General features: G+C 34.0%; 3 protein-coding genes across 4 annotated transcripts in view; 1 reads left to right on the top strand and 2 right to left on the bottom strand.

The window, feature by feature from the left end:
* The window catches only part of LOC138929245 (uncharacterized), a 110,191-nt gene that overhangs the window by 70,120 nt on the left and 18,566 nt on the right, over window positions 1-21,505 (top strand). The window lies entirely within an intron of this gene.
* Window positions 1-21,505, bottom strand: part of LOC138929065 (uncharacterized) — a 108,216-nt gene that overhangs the window by 8,751 nt on the left and 77,960 nt on the right. The window contains exons 4-8 of one of the 2 annotated variants that reach the window (XM_070287898.1): window positions 19,466-19,599; window positions 11,643-12,432; window positions 4,851-4,964; window positions 3,194-3,675; window positions 2,401-2,675 (exon numbers count right to left, since the gene is read on the bottom strand). In XM_070287898.1, coding sequence (XP_070143999.1) covers window positions 12,362-12,432; window positions 19,466-19,599 — 205 coding nt within the window. In that variant the 3' untranslated portion in view covers window positions 2,401-2,675; window positions 3,194-3,675; window positions 4,851-4,964; window positions 11,643-12,361. Of the gene's footprint in view, window positions 1-2,400; window positions 2,676-3,193; window positions 3,676-4,850; window positions 4,965-11,642; window positions 12,433-19,465; window positions 19,600-21,505 lie in introns of those variants that run through there. The other variant, XM_070287899.1, reaches the window with a different exon arrangement.
* Window positions 6,359-7,329, bottom strand: Klf15 (Kruppel-like factor 15). The gene has a single exon (XM_017168635.3). The coding sequence runs from the start codon at window positions 7,318-7,320 to the stop codon at window positions 6,430-6,432; it is 891 nt and encodes a 296-aa protein (XP_017024124.1). The 5' UTR covers window positions 7,321-7,329; the 3' UTR covers window positions 6,359-6,429.

Consider the following 21,505-nt stretch of genomic DNA (forward strand, 5'->3'; position numbering starts at 1 on the left):
AAAAAATGTATAAAAATAAATATATAAACAAAAATCCTTTAAAATATATAAATTAATATAAAAATGCCTTATATTTCTCTCAGTGCACTTTGGGTTACTGCTTTTTCGCTGGGCGAAAAACAACATTGAAATGGCAAAAGCACCGCAAAAGCGAACTGCAAAATTGAAATATTTTGATGTGGCCCCGAGACCGAGACCTAATGTGGATCCACCAGATCCAAACGGCCACTACATCATACCCCCCCTCCCCCTCCCCCTCCCACCCTTACAACCCTCCTGCTGTGTCGTCCTGCAAACCCTGAAAACCCTCACGCACACATTCGTGTTGAATTATAATAAACCAGAAATGAGGCTCTGCAAATGCCGGAAATCGCTAGTGGGGGCCCCCGAAAATCCTAGACGGACTCGGGATTCGAAGAGCCGTGTACCCAAACCCGGACCCGGGGCACGTAAAATATACGGGCTCACGTACGGCGAGGTAGGTGGATCCTGGGAGCCCCCAAACTTGTATTAATATCCATTAGATTTATGTTTGGCAAATGTAACCACAGAAATTACACTTTAAAGTCAGTTTTGCCTCGAACGGCAAATGGCCGGCAATTTTTCGTCGATATCGAAATGGGCAAAACCCAAACCCACCACCACCACCGCCCCCTGCCGGTTGCAAGGTCGTCTATATTGGGGTAGGTTTATGGGTGGGTGGTGATGCCTTTTTTGGGTACACCTCCTGCTACCCACATTAGATATTGCCAGAGAGTTGTTTTAATAGCCCGGGTCGGGCTCATAATTAAACTCGGCGGGTGTCCGTTCAGCCAAACCCCTTTTGCGAGGCCATTTCCTTGGGCTTGGGCTTGGGCATTGGGCACGACACGTACTCGGCACATACATTACCCCGGCATCTCTCTCTCCCCCTCTCCTGCTCTGGGCCACATGGACCTTAACACTTTGGTGCCACATTAAAGCTGCAAATTGTTAAACGTGGCCGGGACCCTCACACTCACACCTCAGTAGGAGGAGGACGAGGCCAGGTGACCGACTGGCGACTTATTACCCAAGTTCATTAGCATTTCGAGACCTGGGCGCCACATCGAATGTCAGACAGTTGACACTTGACACGGCAGTTGGGTGGCAATGGGCGGAGGCAGGCAGCAGCAGAGGGGTGGGAAAAATGTCAAGAAGAAAATTATCATCGACTTTTTATGGACCAAAATGTCGTGGAATTTCCTGGGCTTTTCTTTTAGTTTAAGTTTATATTTTCAGCCACGTTAAATTGAGATTTTGGGTGGCAAGAAATCAGATAAAATTTATAAACAAAAGAAAAGTTAAGATATAAGAAAAGGCAAATAAAAATATTTAAAGATAGATTTAAGCCTAAAAAACACAATAAAATATGTAAAATTATGAATTATAAATTATAAATTTAAAAATTATAAAACAAAAAATTATAAAAATATTTAATTTAGAAAACTCTTTCTAAAATAAATACAAAAAATGCAAATAAACATAAACAAACATAAAAAACAATTATAAAATCAGCAAAAGGTTCTCAAAAAAAAAAAGTCACCTAAAAGTCAAAGGTAAAACCTTTTTGATTGAAATATAGATTTTTCTGATGTTAACCTTGGCATTCCAATTGCTGGCTTTGCCTTGGCTTTAGTTGCTTTTTTTTTAGGAATTTTTGAGCCAAGGAAATACCTGGCCCAAAGAACTTGGAATCGCATTCCTGTACGCTTTAAGCGCTGGCAACTTTTCCGCAAGTTTTCCGCATTTTCATGGCAGTCAATTTGCTAAATCAAGAATGCGACAGCAGCAAAGGGCGGTAGGGAGGGGGGGTGGTAAAGGAAAAGCGGGAAAATAAATATGCCAGCCTTCAGCTTTCAGCTTTTCCTGGCCTCAGCTTGAAGATGGAAATGGAAACAGAACGGAACCCGATGCGCCCTGAATTTTTACTGGAAGCTGTTACCAGTTCCAGTTCCTCTTTCCCCTCTTTCCCCTCTCTCCTTTTCAGTTTTCCCTTTTTTTTTTTCCTATATATTTTATGTATTTCACTTATTGATGAGTGGAAATGCTGTTGACATTATTTGTGTGGTGGCCGCCGCCAGTTGGTCGCCCAATGCAATGCAAATTTGTTGACACAAACTCAAGCTGCTGCTGCAGTATATCCCCCTGTATATATATGTATGTGATATATATACCCTTACTGTATATATATAGGTATAAGGGAAGGGGGTACAAAACCCCTTGCCAATCGCTGGCCCCTGAGAATCAAAGTCTCGATTCTCATAAAAATGATTCATGATATCGCATTATTTCCGTATCATTTGAAATTTCCAGTTTCCTGCTTATTTTCACCAGCAGCATACACATATATATATATACATTTATATATATATATAGAGAAAGAGAGAGAGAGAGGAAGAAGCAGTGCTAGACAAAGGCAGAACTGTTGCAATTACTATCTATCTGGGATTTTATAACTTTTGTGCTCTTCCTGCTAGCAGCTCTGCCTTACCTTCTTCGTCTTCTTTGGCTTCTGCTGCTGATTACAGCCAAGTTACACACACACAGGCACACACACACACAGGCATAGAGACAGAGACAGTCACAGATACAGATACAGATACAGATACAGTGGTAGTTATAGATGCAGATACATAGATACTTTCAGGGGGGAACTTTGAAATTTATTTAAAAGAAAATCGTTTACTTTAAAATCTTGATTTTTTTACTTACTAAATATTTAATAAATAAATATTTAATAAATATTTACTAAATATTTTGTAAACATTTTAATTTAAAAATAAACAAAAATAAATTAATAAATATTTAATATTTAAAAAGAATCTTTAACTTTAAATGCTTGATTTTTATATAGATTACCTTTAAATATTTTGTTAAGATTTTAATTTAATAATGAAAAATTAAAGAAAATAATATATCTTGTACTAATTATTAAATATTAAATTGAAATTAATTAATTAAAAATTAAAAAAGTATTTTAAAAATGTTGAAATTTATTTAAAACGTAAAATGTACTTTAAATTCTTAATATTTTGTTAAAATTTTAATTAAATAATAAAAAAATTAAATTAAATAATATGTTATAATAATAATTAAATATTTGAAACTTAAATAAATTATTTTTAAAAATTTTAAATAAAAAAGTATATATTTTATATTAATTATTACTCACCCTCTTACGCCGCCTCTGCCTGTAAGGAGTCAGTGAGCCACAGAGTTACACAGGCGTTGCCATTGTCATCATCAAGGTCCTGCTGATGCCCTGCTTCTACTCCTTCTCCTCTCCCAATGTCCTTGTCCTTATCCTTTGTTCTGTAGACCCGCCATCCATGGATACTCACACTCACACTCAACACTTTTTCTTGTAGTTTTTGATGAACATTTAATTGAATTCTCTCTCCGACTATATCGCGCTTTGTCCTCGCATTGATGTTTCCGTGTTTCTGGTGCAAGGATATGTGTGTATCTGCACCTCCATTATGTCGCCAACATATACAGTGTGTGTGTGTGTGTGTGGCATCTAATTAAAATTGCAATCGGAATTCTCGCAGCTCAGCGACAGCGACAAAAAGCAAATTTATCCATAAGCCAGCGGCAAGCTACTTTGCCATAGCAGATATATCCCTGTTAAAGCTGAGACGACTTATCGGATGTCTGTGGAAAAAAAAAAAAAAAGAAGAACGTTATACTGAGGGGAAGGAGTTATCCCTGCAGCTGGGTGAAAGTTATCCATTTGCCCAGCTAAGCCATTCATTTGGAATGGTCTATCAAAGGCTTTAGGTGTGGGATTTTCATTAGAAGGGCTTGCGGGGTATTGCAATTGGTAATTTGAAAAGGGTTTTACATATGAAAATATTTTTTAAATATTTATTTTGTATATTTAAGTTCATTAAATATTTTATTATAATTAGTATTTAAAAAAAAGTACATTAAACATTTTTTTGTAAAGGGTGGAAAGGGTTTTACGTATGGAAATATTTTTAAAATATTTTTTTAATATTTTAAAAATATTTTTAAATATTTGTTTTATATATTTATGTTTATTATATATTTTTTAGAATTATTATTTGAATAAAGTTTCATAAAAACAGGTCTATGTAATTTTATAATGTTTAACTATTCGAAATAGAATTTATTTTTGTAAATAAAAACGGTTTTACCTATGAATATATTTCTTAAATATTTTTAAAATATTTTCTAAATATTTATTTAATATATTTAAGTTCATTAAATATTTTATTATAATTAGTATTTAAAAAAAGTACATTAAATATTTTTTTGTATAGGGTGGAAAGGGTTTTACGTATGGAAATATTTTTAAAATATTTTTTAAATACTTATTTTATATATTTATGTTTCTTATATATTTTATTATAATTAATATTTCATAAAAACGGGCCTATGTAATTTTATTATGTTAATTCTTTAAAACAGAATTTATTTTTGTAAAAAAAAGGGTTTTACCTATGAATATATTTTTAAAATATTTTATTTAATATTTTTAAAATATTTTTTTTATATATTTATATTTATTAAATATTTTTGTATAATAAGTGTTTAAAAAAATGTGCATTACATATTTTTTTGTAAAGGTGGAAGGTTTTACCTATGAATATATTTTTTAAATATGATTAAAATATTTTTTAAATATTTATTTGATATATTTATGTTTATTAAATATTTTATTATAATTATTATTTGAATAAAGTTTCATAAAAACACATCTTTGTAATGTTAATTAATTTTAAATATTTACAAATGAATTTATTTTGTAGAGAAAGGGTTACAATTTCCAGCCTGAATCAATGTGTAGTTAATGTGTTACTTACCCAGGACCTATTCCTCTTCCCGCCGCCTGTCTCCTGGGCTAATTGAACCAGTTCCTCGCTGTGGGGGGGACTGCATTTACCGAGAGGAGGAGTCACCTCTATAGACCTCCTTCCCTACAAAGAAATTAACCGGAGGACATCAACGCCAAGAAAAACAAAAACAAGGACTCTGAAGACTCCAAAGACTGCGACTCCGACGGAGACGACGGCAATATCAAACAGTAAATAGATAAAAACAACATGACTTAATGAGTGGTATTTATTTTTATGCTAATTACTTTCGAATAAGCAAAAGGGGAAGGCCAGGCCGGGGGCGTGGGGCGTGGGGTAGTTATAACCTTAACGAGGGCGGCAATAATTGTTAGGGGGTCTCCTTGGGGCTACCGCTTTTGCTGCAATGCAATGTTTGCATAAAGTAAATGCCATTATACAAGCAAGTTGCGCTGTAAATTCACTTCAAATGTACAAAAGCACTCGCCCTGAAAGCCGTAAAGTATGCGATATGACAGCGCAGAAAGGATGCGAGCCGGGGAATCCTTGGCGGGTGTGATAAAGCACCAACACACCAGACTCACTGTGTTGCATTTCTTGTATATTTTTTATTTTAATTTAATTTGTGAATGTTTTTTATTTGAATTAAAGTTTGGAGAAAAGTAAAAGGGAATTTGAAAAAGGAATTTCTAAAAGTTTGAGGTCCTGTGACTCAGAAACTTCTACTAAAATGTATCTAAAACTCTATTAGAACCTTCCTTTCTTTATAAATATTTATAATTAAGTTAAATATGTATTCACCACCAAAACATCTACTTTTATTTAATTTGTTTCAAATTGTGATTCCCATTATCAGCTTATTTTCAATAAAATCAAATTATGCCTTACATTATGTACTTAAATTAATTACTTGGCCGTCATAAATGAACTTATTTCATCATTTTTTTGTTCAATTATAACGACAGACTCTTGTTTTTTTGGTTTGAAACTCAGTCAGCTGTAAAATGAATTAACCATTGGCTTATGATTTCTGTAATTAAATCAATATGTTTATCCTCTCAACAAAAAAATTAAATGTAATCCGTAATGATTTAACTAATGGTTAAAGTGTGGCATTATTTAATAAAACATAAGCTTTAAATTTAATACAAAATTAAATGATTTTTTATAATTATCACAAAAATAGGAAATATGAAAAATACTTGGGACTCTTAAAATTAACAAAATTATAAGAAAACTTATTANAATAAATATAGAAAATTAAGAAAATTAAAGATAAACCTTTAAAAATAATAAAAAAAAATTAAATAAATAAAGAAAATAAAGAAAATTAAAAGAAACCCATAAAAAAAATAAATATTAAAAAAAATATATATATTTAAAAAAATTTATATATTAAAATAAATATAGAAAATTAAGGAAACTTAAAAAAATAAAAATACAAGAAATATAGAAAATTAAGAAATTAAGAAATTCAAAGTTAAACCTCTTTAAAAAAAAATATTTAAATTAATTTTAAAAAATCCAAAATATTCACAAAGTAATTACAAATACTTCCAGCTTTATCCCACTCTACCTAACACTTAAACTATAACTGATTCTTTCGCTTCCTGCCCGGCCTCACCGCATACAGGTCATCGGAGAGCAGTCTGCCCGCCCTCGTGGCCGCCAGGAGCCTTCGCTCATGGACCTTCCTGTGCTTGGTCAGATGATCCGATCGGGCAAAGCACTTGGAGCAGTAATCACACTTGTAGGGCTTCACCCCGGAGTGGGAACGTCGGTGCCGGGCCAGCTCATCGGAGCGGGAAAACCGCCAGCTGCAGTCCGGCCAGCTGCAGGGATAGGGCTTCTCGCCCAGATGCCGGCGCAGATGGGCCTTGAGGTGGGCGGGCTTGGCATAGATCTTTTCACAGTCGCCAAAGGTGCACAGGTAACCCCTTTCACCGGCGGCATTCAGACCCAGTTGGGGGGCAGCACTGGCAGACGACTCCTCTGGCGGTGATAATGGTGGCGGTGGTGGCCCTGCCAGTCTGAGATTACTATTACTCTCCTCCAGGAAATCCACACAGTTATCCGTGCACAAGGGCGTTCGTTCGGGCAAAAAGTCCACCAGTTCGGGTATCTCCACATAGTTGTCCAGCAGCCGCTGTTCCCAGTCACTCAGATCCGGCGGACACACCGAAGACAAGTCATTGAAGTCTATAAACAAGGAGTGATCCATCTCCTCCGCCAGAACATCACTGCCATTAGTATTATTATTGTTGTTATTATTGTTGCTGTTCAGGGTGATGATGCCATAGTAGTCCGACTCCTCCAGGTGATGGCAATCGGGCACAAAACTGGCATCCGGATAGGTGCACTCGAAACCGCAGCCACTGGGATCGTCGTCTGGCAGCCCGGCCAGTATGGCCAGCGGCTCCTGCTCATCGTCCAGATCGCTGTAGAGCTGCTGGAAGCCGCCGGTTGCAAAGAAGTCCATGATGCAAATGATCCGAGTCCGGGCGAGTGTCCAAATATTTATAATATTCCCGGACAACAGCGATATCTGTGGAGTAGAGACACGATCCAAACAATCACTCGATTCCACTGATTCGAGGCGAGAATCGGATGGGCTCCTTGGGGAATAATTAGCCGTGGCTTATCTAAACCGCTGCCGGCTTCATTAGTCCGTTGGAGATACGTCAGTCCGGCCTGGTCTCCGCCAGATGTTGCCATTGATCCGAGAGCAGCGGCAACACATGTGCGAGGTCTTTTTCGGCGAACGATCCGAATCGGTGTCTCCGAGTGGCACGGCTCCAGATGGAGCCAAGGGTTAAGCCCGGCTGCGGCGGCACCTTGCTCTCGCTTCTCTGTTTTTGTTTTGCTCGCCGGACAATCAACACAGATTTGTTGTTAATTAATGACGAACTAGAGATGCCCAGGGGATATATGCACCAATATATGTGTATATATATCCGATGTTTTCTGTGTCAAGTGAGCCGCAGATAGTACGGCTGCTGGCGGGGGAATTCATTTCAGAGTCCAGCCATTAGCAAGTATTTCTCTATCTGCATGGCAACGAAAGCATTAGCCTATCGCTGGGTAATTATTATTAATAAATATTATTGTTTATGCAGTAATCAGAGTTTTTTTTTCGTGGGATTTATAAGAGGAAGAGTTTAATTTATGGAGATGAAATTGAAGTAAAATGATGAAATATATATTTTTTTAAATTAAATAAATTCATGTAAGTTATAAATTTAAATTTAAATACATATATGAGATGTACTAAAATTTAATAAAATTATGTTTAATTAATAACAAGAAGGAAAGCTAACTTTGGCCAGCCAAAGTTTGTATACCCTTGCAGGTAACAGTTAAAATATATCATAACTAAGCCAAAAATGCATTAGTTTCGATTTGGAAAACAGTTTTGTGTTAGTTTTTATTAATTTAAAAAAACTGCAAACCAAATTTAAAATTTTAAGAAATCAAAATTTTTGGCCATTTTTGCAAATTTTAATGATGTAACCCCTTATCAAATTTCGCAAAAATGGCCAAAAAATCGATTTCTTCCGGACATGTCTAGAAAGATTCGCATGTTAATGCTGATCAAGAATATATATAGTTTATGGGGTCGGAAATGATTCCTTGACTAAGAAAAATATTATTTTGTATTTTAAAATCTGATTTTTATACCCTTGCAGGGTATTATAATTTCAGTCAGAAGTTTGCAACGCAGTGAAGGAGACGTTTCCGACCCTATAAAGTATATATATTCTTGATCAGCATCAACAGCCGAGTCGATCTAGCCATGTCCGTCTGTCCGTCTGTCCGTCTGTCCGTCTGTCCGTCTGTCCGTCTGTCTGTCTGTCTGTTTCTACGCAAACTAGTCCCTCAGTTTTAAAGCTATCTGAATGAAACTTTGCATATAGTCTTCTATATACTCTCACTGCTATATATGTCGGAACGGGCCGGATCGGACGACTATATCATATAGCTGCCATACAAATGTACGATACATTTCTAGAAAAAAATTTATAACTTTGCTGTTTTTCAAAAATTTTGCTCCATTTTTTAGATATGGCCATTTTATATTATTTCTGAATTTTGGTAAAAAATTTATGCAAATCGGCCGACTACATCATATAGCTGCCATAGGAACGATCGAGAAATAAATAGGAAAAAAATTATAGCTTCGTTGTTTTTCATCGTATGTTTATCTACTCTGAGATATAAGCTTTTTTTATTATTCTAGAATTTTGGTATAAATTTCATAAAAATCCGACAACTATATCATACAGCTGCCATATAAACGATCTGTAAATGTAGAGAAAATGTAAAGCTGGGAATGTAAAACTGTAACTGTCAAACTGTAAACATAATAAGTATAGGTAAAATGTAATGAAACTCTGTTTTTGTAAGTGTTTTCAGCATTTAAATCTATAATATAAACATAAAAACCAATCTGCAAGGGTATACAAACTTCGGCGTGCCGAAGTTAGCTTCCTTTCTTGTTTATATTAAAAAATATCATAACTCGGCCAAAAATGCATTAATTTTAAATCGGAAAACTGTTCTGTGTTAGTTTTTATGAGGCTAACAAATCTGCATACTTAGTTGGAAAAATTAATTTTGGTCAAAAATTGAGAATTTTAATGATCAAATTATCAAATTATCAAATTTTCGAAAAATGGCTCAAAATTTGATTTCCCTCAAACATGGCTTAAACGATTCTCCTTTCAATGCTGATCAAGAATATATATGGTTTATGGGGTCGGAAATGACTCCTTCACTTAAAAAAATATTATTTTGCATTATAAAATCGGATTTTGTATATTTAAAAACTTCTTGATTTTTTTAAATTAAAAATATCATAACTCGGCCAAAAGAGCATTAATTTTAAATCGGAAAACTGTTCTGTGCAAGATTTTCTACAGTTAATAAATCTACATACTTAATTTAAAAATTTTCAAAATTCAATTTTTTATCAAAATCAAAAATTTTAATGATGATCAAAATTTATGGCCATTTTTGCTAATTTTAATGATGTTACCCCTTATCAAGTTTCGCAAAAATGGCCAAAAAATCGATTTCTTCCTGACATGTCTAGAAAGATTCCCCTGTTGATGCTGATCAAGAATATATATACTTTATAGGGTCCGAAACGTCTCTGACTGAAATTATAATACCCTGCAAGGGTATAAAAAGGCTTATTTTTGGATAAAGTATTAGTATTTATATGGAAATAAGTTTTAAATAGTGAAATAAATCAAAAAATCCCTTGTTGCCTTAGGATATTAATTAAATAAATAAAAAAAATATTAAATAAATAAAAAAAAGTTAATAAATTAATAAAAAAAAATTATTAAATAAATATAACAAATATTTCCAGACTTGTATTCTTTTTATATAAATGTAATTATAATTTTTTATGCAATAATAAGAGCTTTTTTTGTGGAATTTTTAAGAGAAAGAGTTTAATTTTAAAAAATTAAATTAAAATAAGCTGAAATATATTTTAAAACAAATATTTTCATACTAGTTTCTCACTTGTATATTTTTTGTATATTTTTTCAGTTTATCTTTTCCCCTTTCTCTAGCTGTCTGTACCATTTTATAACACTTTCTTACCCCCCTCCTTGATCCTTACTCCTTGGTCTATGTCTCTGTTCCGGCAGCCCTTTTTTGGCTGGCAGCCCTTTGGAAATTAACATAAATTTAACGTGCGGCTGGCGTTTAAATTTACTTTCGCCTAATGAAATAATCAGCAGCTGTAAATCCTTATGGGCTGTAATGCCTCTGCCCCTCCCCTTTCCCTGAGTTCTTTGGCGGCCTACGCGTTTTACGCTAATTGATATTGCAAAAATCAAAGGCTGCGCGCGAGCATTAAAAGGATTTAGAGGGGGGATATCAACTGGTCGGGGCTTGCGGCGGGCTCCTGAATTTTGAACTCTGACTCTCTGGGAGCTCTCTGAATCTGGCAATTTGTAATTACGAGTATTGCGACTCTGATTTCTCTACATAAATAAACATATATACGGAGCCAAGCAGCAACAGCAACAGCAACTTTGTGGAGTGGAGTGGCTCGGATAACATAAATTAGTATGCTGCCTGCAGGCAGCTATGGTATTTCGTCTCGTCCAGTTACTTACAGATCCTCTAACAAATATAAGCATGCACTCAAAGGAATTTTGAGGGAATTAAATAAATATTTAAAATTTATTTAATATATATTTTATAAGTAACATTGAGAAGAAGCAGAAGTTAACTAATAAATTAGGGGAATTCAAAGGTTTATAATTCATACAAACATTCGGCGTTCATCTATTTTGATTTTTTAAGTTTTTAAATATTTTTAAATATTTAAAAACATTGTAAAAATTTCTTTTACAGAGTTTGACTATTTTCCTTAATAATTTATAATTTTTTAATATTAAAAAAAATATTATAAAGAATTTTATGATTTATTTTTAGTTATAAATTTATATATTTTAACTCTTTATATTTTCAAGACAGTTTGAAATTATCGTAGAATTTTTATCGATACATTTTTTTTGGAAAATTAAAGTTTAAAAATATCATAACTAAGTTAAAAAATTTTTACATTTAATTGGGAATATTCTTTTAAGCCAGTTTTTAATTAAATAAAAAAATTATAAATCTCCATATTGTTTTTAATAATTTATTAAACATTTATGAATTTTTGTAAATTTAAAATTTGAAATCTACCTAAAAATCACTACTCCCCGAGGATATACAAATATAAATAAATATAATATAATAAAAATAAAATTTAAAAAAATAGTAAAAATCACTTACCCTTCATTAGATTTTCCCTCGGTGTAAAAGGAATGTGTAGGCCACATCTATCTATGCATCAAGTCTGCAAATACATTTGCCTCTTCAAATTCGTGTTTGTGGATGTGTGTGTCTCCGTGCTCACCGCAAGTGTCATAACGGAAATTATGCATACAATTTTACTGTAAATTGCACTTGGCAAAATGTTCGTCACCTCCAACGACACAAGCCCCAAAAGCAAAGCAAAACAAAACAAAACACCATCCTTTAAGTCCTATAAATTCCAGTATGAATTCCATCACTTAAAATGAACATTTTGCAAAGTATTTACGAGAGGCAAAGCCGAAGATTTAATGCCCAAAAACCGGACGAGGAGGAGGATATGTCCTGTCGTCCTGGCAGCAGTCAAATGAGCCAAGCGGCTGTCCGGATAAATGCGGTATTATTTAGAAAGGGTTCCCAGTCCCCTGGTTGGAGTCCGAGTTTGAGTTTGAGTTTGAGTCCGAGTCGTAGTCCTCGTTATCCTTATCAATCGCAGCTGAGCTGCTTGTTTTCATTGGATTATACAAGTTTTCCCAGCACTCGAGCTCTCCGAGTTACGAGCTTCCAGCTTCTGGGTTCGAGTTTCGAGGAAAGAAAAGAGCTCCGTGTTAGGCGGCTTACTGTTGTGGCAAATTAAATCGGCATGCCATGTAGCTGTATCTGTATCTTTCAATGTATCTGTATCTGTAGATATATCTTTAGCTGTATTTGTATCTGTATCTTTGGCTGTACATGTGGCTGTAGCTGCATTTGCATCTCAACTTTTGCACTGGAAAATAAAATAAAAAAATAAAGAAAAAATATAAAAATTAATAAATAATAAATAATATAGAAAACAAAAAAAAAATAATAATAAAAAACAAAAAATAATATAAAAAAATAATAAATATTAAAATAATATAAAAAAATTAAATCTGGCATAAGATAAGATCTAATAAATATTATTTAAAATTACAAGAAACACTATAAATTCAACTAAAACTCTAATTAAAATCCTATCAGCCCTAAAACTCTATTTAAAATATTTTTAAAAATATTATAATTATATTATTATATATTATTAATATTTTATTACATTATTTTAATTATTTATATAATTTTATTTATTTATATAATTTTATTTATTTAAAATATTCATATTTCATTATATTATTTTATTTATTTATATTATTAATATTTTATTATATTTTTATATATTCCCTTAGTTTTCATTCCACACTTTTTCCAGTGTCTTTCCCATCGACAAGCTTGTATAATGTGATTACAGGCATTTATTGCAGCCACTTGAACTCACGATATCGAACTGTCATGTGAATTTCTATGCTGACCACATGCCAATTTTATAATCCCCATGATTACTATCGATTTCTGTTGCTTCCAGCAATTTTTGTCGCTCAAGAAAAGCGGATTTAGTCAACTTGTAGTCTTAGTTTTTTTTTTTTATCTTTGAAGCTCTTATTGATGTCATGCCTAAGGCAAAAAATTATGACATTTAACTGTGATTGCAGGCGACTTAATGGGGTTTATAAAAATAAACTAATAAATTAAAATAAAATGAAATGAATAAGGATGTTTTCCATGGGCAAAATAATATAAATAAAATATATAAAAATTAATTAATTAAAAATAAATAAATAAAATAGATAAAAATTAAAAAAAATTAATGTCTTAGCTTAAAAAATTACTTCAAATGGATTTTAATTGGCGAAATAAATAAATAAAATTTATTAAATTATTAAGGATGATTTTTTTTTTTGGCAAAATAAATTAATAAAATATTTTAAATTTTTTTATATTAGGAAAGAGGTTTTCCATTGGCAAAATAAATAAATAAAATATACACAATTTAAATAAAAGAAATGTTTTAGTTTAAAAAATACTAAACATTGATTTCAATTAATAAAATAAATAAATAAAATTAATAAAGATGTTTTTCATTAGTGAAAAAAATATATAAAATATTTAAAAATTAAACAAGAGAAATAATTCAGTTTAAATAAAATTCTCAAAATTGGTATACTTAATTTTATATATTTTACTTAGATTATTGTACTTTTTTTTCAGAGAAAATTTAGTTATTCAAATTTGTAAATCATAAAAACTATTTTTAGTTGCTGTAAACTGTTCCTCCTTCTTCGTTTATCCTAAACCTAAATAAAGTTTTTAATATCTAAACCCATTTTAAGGAAATTAAAAAACTAAAAGCCCCTTGTTTTGACCATACTCTTCAGTGGCAAAGCATAACAAAATTCCCGGAATTTAATTGTGGAAATTACAACAGTTTTTGGCCCAAGGTCCAACATTGTCCCACTCAGAGCCTTGGCATTCCCAATTAATTACACAATTTAGCCCAGAAGCGCAGCAAACTTGGCCGCCGTGGCCAACTTTCTGCGAAAACGGGTGCTCTGTGTGTGTGGCTCCTTGAAGGACAGAACGTCGAGAAAAGTGGGAGGTGGCTGCAGTGCAGCTCAAAGTCAGTCTCCGTTGCAACAGGTCAAAAGTTTCTGGCTAAGAAGTCGATTTTGGTTGCTGGAAAAGTTTTAATAAACTCCCCGCCAAAGACAATATTTTGTGTGTGAGGAGCGAGGAGGAGACTAACCGAGACAATAATTTGATTTTGAGGCCAGGACCCAAGCCTGAAAGCAATTTGTTATGTCCACAGGACTTGCAGCAGCAGGACGAGCAGCAGGAGTTTTTGGGGTGGAAAAATAGCAGGTAAGAGCACACATATGACACACTCGGCCACCGTTACCGAGATTAAGTGGGATGCAAACGTAATCCAAGGACAAGTGAGTTAACCGGTTTGACCCAATTTAATTAGACGCACGGCCAGTATTAGTATTCGTATTAGTGTTATGTAGTACAAGCCCTAGTATTTGTCCTGTCCTCGCCACTAAAATTGAGCCGCCGGCCAGCCAGGATCTATGCCAAAAGCTGAGCTAATGCCAATGCCAGGACATTGTATTGCCAGCCTCAAAAGCTGCCTTACACAGGGGCAAAAAATTATTATAAAAATGGGTAATGGGTGAAATAAATTCTAGATATTTCTGGGGAATTTTTATGTTGGTTTCTAAAATATAAATTTAAATTGCAATTAAATTTTTCTTAACTAACAAATTAAGTTTATTATAATTTAAATATTTACTAATATTTATTTATTTATTTAAATTATTTTAATAATAATTAATGGAGGAAAGAAATTCTAGATATTTTTAGAAATATAATATTGCATTTTTAACTATAAATTATACTTATAAAAAACTTATTTATTTTCTTAAATAATTAAAAAAATAATTAATGGAAGAAATAAATCCCTGATATTTTTTGGAAATATTTAGTTGCTGTCTGAAATATAAATTAAAATTATAATAAACCTAAGAGACTCTTTTATTATTTATAAAAACTGTTTTAATAATAAATAAGTGAAGAAATAAATCCAAGATATATTCAAGAATATTAAATTGCTTTTTAAAATATAAATTAAAATTTTATTAAGCTTATTTTGATAGTAAAAAGAGTTTATTTATTTCTTTAAATTATATTAATATTAATTAAAGTGGGAAAACATCCTAAATAAATCTACAAATATTTATTTCCTTTCTAAAATATAAATGAAAATGAAATAAAATTTAATTTATTCATTAAGACAGTTTATTTTCCCTATTAACCCCACCCCTTTTAATATTTTCTCCCAGTGCACGTGTACTAGTAAGCTGGCTTAACACACCAGCCTGCAGACGGGGCAACGAGGCATGGGGAATGGGGAAATCCAAAGGACTTGACACCGGAATACATCCCAACAGAACGACATTCCAGGAAACAGGAGGAGGAGCAGCTGGGAGGAGGGACACACGACATTATTGTAGCCAAAGACAGCGCCTGATCGCAGGAGCCAACAATTAGTGTTGACAGACATTGCACTATGCCAAAGCCCTCGAGGGAATTCGAAGGCTTGTCCTACACACACACGTAGTGTGTGTGTGTGTGTGTGTGTGTGTATATGGGTGTGTCTACACACGCCCTAACCATGTACTCGCATATAATTTGAGTTTTCTCCGTGTCGTGTCAAACTAGCTGGGAAATTTATGTTTAGTGGAAAGTGCTTACAGATGGCCACAATGCAAGCAGCGGGGGCTTTCCCTAATAGCCCCAACGCCCCTGCCTCTGGTATAACAGTTGGTATTACACCGGCAGTATGACAGCTGGTTTTGGCGAATGATAAAGGACATTTTAATTAATTTTGTTTTGTCATTGAATTGATGAAATGTGGATTGGTGGATTTATTTCTCATTTATTCGTCAGTTTAAGGATTACTTTTTTAATTTTAAAAATGAATTAAAAATATTTATAATATTTATTTATTTATTTAAATTGATTTAAATTTAATTGTAGAAAGGTAGAGCTTGGGTCTAGAATATTCCAATTAAATTAAAAAAAAAATGGATTAAGTTATTATTCACTTTAAAGCTTATTTTTTTTTATATAAAAGCGTGATTTTTAATTTAAAAACAATATATAAATACAAATAATATAAATAAAAAATAAAATAGAGTAAAAAACGTACTTAAAATGTCTAAATTTAATGGTACAAAAGCTTAAATTGAATTAATTTCAAGATTTTATAAGCTTCCCTTTGACTTAAGATTAATTTTCACCTCTTTAAGCTTTTATTTTAATACATTTTTAACTACTTAAATAAGTCTGAGTGCGGTTTTAATATAAATAAATAAATATAAGTTAAATTATGCACTTAAAATGTTTAAATTTATTTAACTTTTATGTTTTCTAAGCTTCCCTTTAATTTAAGATTATTTTTCACCTCTTTAAGCTTTTACAAGTCGCTTGGCAATAATCAAAATCGAATCTAAATTGGTTTGCTTAAACCCACTTTTAAACGCTTTGCCAAAATATCTAGCAACAACACCTTGGCTATTCCAATTTAATCTCTCGATGCAATTTCGTGCCATTTTCTGGACTGCCTTTCAGTTATAATTAGGTTTGAGGGTGGAGAGAGGGAGCTCTGGCCAGGCATTATTAACCTGAAGCCTCCGAAGGGGAGCAGCTACTATGGAATATGCTAAGCAATTTGGGGTTAGCTTAGGATGCAGCAGCAGCAGCAGCAGCAGCAGGACCAAGAGCAGCTGCTGCATGTCGAGGACCTCCCTGAGGGGGGAGAATGTGGAAAATGGTCAACTCTCCCTTCATTACCGAAGGGTCTGCGAGTGCGCCTAATGATGGCGCGCTACGCTCAACAAACATGGTCAGCCAAAAGGGCAATGGGCAAGGAGCTAATAATCCTTGGATGCACACACACACACACACACACACACACACTCGAGCGTTGTGTGCGGTGTATGTTAATGAAGTGCTTGTGGCCAGGGCTTCCTTCCTCCATGCAAACCGCTGCCAGCCAAGATTTGTTGCCTACTTTGGCCAAAGAGAGCTGCCTCGATTTACAATTGAATGGAATAATACTCAAAAATGGTCAAGAACAAAGGCCAAAAACACAACAGGGGAGGAGGCGGGGGGCGTGACCTTACACAAAACTGGATTTATTTAGTTTATTTGCAGCATATCAGCAGCCATAACTGTCAAGTGAATGTAACTCCCTCTACCCAGCTATTCTTTTTTTTTTTTGTTTGTTTGTTTTTGTTTACCCAGGAAGCATGACACAAAGTGGGGTTAAAATGGGGGTAAGCGGGGGTGTGGGTTGCCTCATATATGAAGGGGTGCAAGATCTAGAGCGGCCATCATCATCAATCATTTTGATTTGCGCTAAAAACTATGCTATGCTTTGTTACTACAATGCTGCATTGCATAATACAACAACAACTCAACAACGTCAACAACAACTACACTGAAAGGAATTTTTTATATGATTTAAAAATATATTTTCTAAGAGTGTTTAGAGGTTTATGTAATTGGTTTATTGAAATATAAAAAGTTTCATTGGTAAACTATTAGGGTTTAATGTTTTTTGTTATTATTTATTAATAAATTTATTTTATAATAATTTTTGAAATTTATAAGAGTTTATTTTCGTTCATTGATGAACTTTTATAAGGGAATTTATCGCCTTGCTGTTGTGTTGATGAATCCATGTTTACTTTTTGATGTTTTTTTATTGGTGTAGTGAAATATAATTAATTTTTTAAGTAAACTGTAAGTTTTTAATGGTTTTTGTTGTGATACATGAATAAATTTTATTATTTTAGATTTATTAAATTTATAAAAATGTAATTTAACTTTCATTGATAAATTTATATTAGAGAATTTATCTTTTAGCTGTTGTGTTGGTAAATTTTAGCATACTATTTGATCACTTTTAATGGTGATTTAATTTTAAATACATTTTTAATCTTCAATTCATAAGTGTATTTATTTTAGTAGTTATTAATTTAAATTCAAATTTTAATGTAAAATTAAATTAAAAATATATTGCTGATTTGTTGTAGTTTCATTTTTGAACTGTTTTGCTTATAATAAATTTGTGTTAGTAAAACTCTAGCTTTATCAATAAACTCCTAAAAAACATGACTTGAAATACCTACATTTTCTTGCCGTGTAGGCTCTCACACACAGCAAAGACGATAAACTACAGTAGCAACAACAAGAAGGGCAATTGCCAGACAGAATGACAACAACAATTCATGTCGACAAGTTGCGCTGGCATTTCACTCTTTTTGCAGCTATTTTTCGGTGTTTCTTTTTTCGTTACTCACTTGGGAGTACTTGTTGTTGTTTTTTTTTTCTTTTTTTGCATAATATATATATTTTTTGGAAAAGACAGGGTCTGAGGAACAGGACGAGGCGGTACTCTATGCATGCATTAGGCAAACATTAATGGAGAAGAAGTATTTTTAGTGCTCGCTCGTAAAGCTGCTTGTCAAATATTTTGTGCTGCATTTTAAACATATCGCTTTTTGGGTGTCCTCACCAGGCTGTGAGCCATCCCTCAGTTGGGGAATATATATATATGTATATATGAGGGAGACATAATGAAATTTTAATTAAGCTCAAGCAGCAAGCAGAATTAAAAGACGAAATGTGCGCCTTTTAATTCAATTTATAATTACACTCAGCAGTAGCGGCTGTGCTGCCTTCAACGGTGTCTTCTTCAGCTTTCCCACTGGTTTCCCACTGGTTTCCCTGAGCTTTTCCCTGAGTTTCCCCCTGTTCGGTAGCATTCGCATCGCTGCGAATCAATTAAAAAGACATTTGCGAAAATGTTGCCAAGGCAAATTGAAACTGAAACGACAACACGAATGCTTAAATGAGCGAATAAACGAAGATGAGTCTGAGACGAGTGCCAGGGATGCGAATGAATGCATAAATGAATGCCACATTGCACGAATGAATGATGATTGTCCCGATGATGATGATGATGATGGCGGTACAAGTGTGAATCCGACTCAAGACGCTGATGTCCTCCACACTCCCCGCCCTGCTACCCTTCCCAACCCGTAACGTCTGCGTCGTTAATGTAATTCAATAACCCGCATCTGGCCAGAGTCGCGTTGATTGTTACAGCATGCAGCGCCAGGGCGCCTTGGAATATATTCCATTAATAATTGCCAGTGCCAAAATATGCGAGAAGCATTGAGAGTGAAAGAAAAAAGTGCAGTTTCAGGGGGAATCTTTCAGTAAGAAAAAATTGTTGTACATTTTTAATAATTTTACAAAAATGCTAGATATTTGTTTGCTGTGTCTTCAAGTTTTAATATTTTTCAATGCTAATATAAGTGATATTTGGAACCCAATAAAAATGTTTAACTTTAAAAATAAATATTTTGTGTACTCACATTTATCGAGGTTTCTCCTAGGGTTGATCCTCCTTAATCTCCTTGATTTCTCTCTGATCTCAGAATCTCGCTGGTGATATCTGCTCGCTTGCTCTATTTCTTTCTTGAACAGGAAATAAATCCGTAGCACTGAGCTGCAATAAAAAGAAGATACACGTAAGCACAACAAGTATTAGATCTTTTAGAAGGGAGTAATCACTACCACATTTACACACTAATACACCACCACACTAGCTCTACCACTCGACCTCAACCACTTGAGAATTATAGTGTCCAGCGATGGATTTTTTTATTTATTTCATTTTTTTTAATAATTGTATTTAATTAATTTTTTTTATATATTTATTTATAGCTTAAAAATTGTAGCAAATCGATAAAAGCTTTAAAATATTGCTTAATATATTTATTATAATTTTATTATTAATATATTTACTATTAACATTGAAGAATATATTTATTTACCAAGAAAAACAGTTTCTTTAATGACAAAATCTATAAATAAAGTCCACTTGATCCTAGAGATGGTTATTTAATAGTTCTTGGCAATGCTGAATTCTTTCTATTTTTTTATTATTTTTTTTTTTTAATTCCTTCACATTGTCGCATAACTGGTGCCTTGCAGCCTGCAGCTGCTCTCCATCCATTCATACATACATATGTGCCATTTATGAACATAATCCCCATGTGACATCCACTTTGCCATGGCTTCCGTTTCCCTTCAGCTCGAGAATACCCTTGGCAAACAAACATAAATCAAAAACTCAACGTAAAACCTTCAAAAACGTTCAATATAAGAGAGAGAAGAGAATGCCTTGGGATTGTGAAATTCCGCAAAACCATTTCTCATTTTCTCGATGCTCAAAAGCGAAGCTGGGATTCCCCTTGCACTAATCTCATGCAGCTACAGCTGTCTCCTACCCTCCTCCTCCCCCCCCTAAACTTTCTAATAATTTCTATTTGAAAGCCCCGGCCAAAAGTTGTGCGTGGTGTGCAAAACTGTCATAATTCATAAGTCGCCAAAAACCAAACCAAACCGAGCTGAAACTGAAACTGAAACTGAAACTGAGACGGAGGAGACTTGGAGCTCTCTTCCCCCCCTGGCTGTCTGTGTATAATTACATGGTTCAACTGTCACGGCGGAAAACAAATAAATGAGTTTCGTTTCAGCTAAAAACTTTGCCCTCAGACTGGGTTTTCGGTCATTGAGCCAAAGAAATGCATTCGCATTTAAGAAGAAAAATCTGACCCACACTCATCAATCAATATCAATCCATGTAAATTTTCTAAAAAGCAAATCAATATAAATGCCAGGACACCTGGCTGGAAAAATTAATTCAGATTGCGATTCCTTTGAATTATACGCATCAGCAAACTATGATTTCTCATGAAATATTAATGCCGGCATGCGACATTTGATATTTGGGGATGTGAGCTTTTGTTTTTGCTTTCAAACCAACACTATCCTGGGAGAGAGAGAGAGAGAAGGAAAGAGAGAGCCAGCCATGACCAACTTCGTTATCATTGTCAACATGCCATTGAGTCTCCCGCTTCGACGACGAGTCCTGTGAGTCCCAAGGACCCAGATTCGATGCTTGATGCTCGTCGCAGTCCTTCGCTTTCGCCTTCGCATAATCAGAGCAATTTCAAAGTTGCGTCTGTCAGAAAGGCACAAAATGTGGCATCCCAAACCAACTAGGCATTGCCTTGTGTCAGGATGCCCCACCCATTTACCACCCATTTTCACGACCCACTTTCACCACCCACTCTTTCCCATCTCTCTCTCTCTCTCTCTCTGCCACTCTCTGCCTTTTTTTCGGTGGCTTTTTTGTTGGCACTTCCTTTTTGACACCGGCGTTCCGCTACGTTTCACGGCTGCCATTTCACCTGGCTACACCTGGACTCCGCCCCCTTCGTCCTTTTTGGCCATGTCTATCAATGCCGAAGCGATTGTCCTGGCTGCCGGCTTGTCAGCCGGAAAATGTGAATTTATCACACGAGCACGTACGCATATTCCGCGTTCGCGTTCACGTCCAGGTTCAG

The sequence above is a fragment of the Drosophila kikkawai genome, chromosome X (assembly GCF_030179895.1).
Source record: "Drosophila kikkawai strain 14028-0561.14 chromosome X, DkikHiC1v2, whole genome shotgun sequence".
In the NCBI taxonomy this organism is placed as follows: Eukaryota; Metazoa; Arthropoda; class Insecta; order Diptera; family Drosophilidae; genus Drosophila; species Drosophila kikkawai.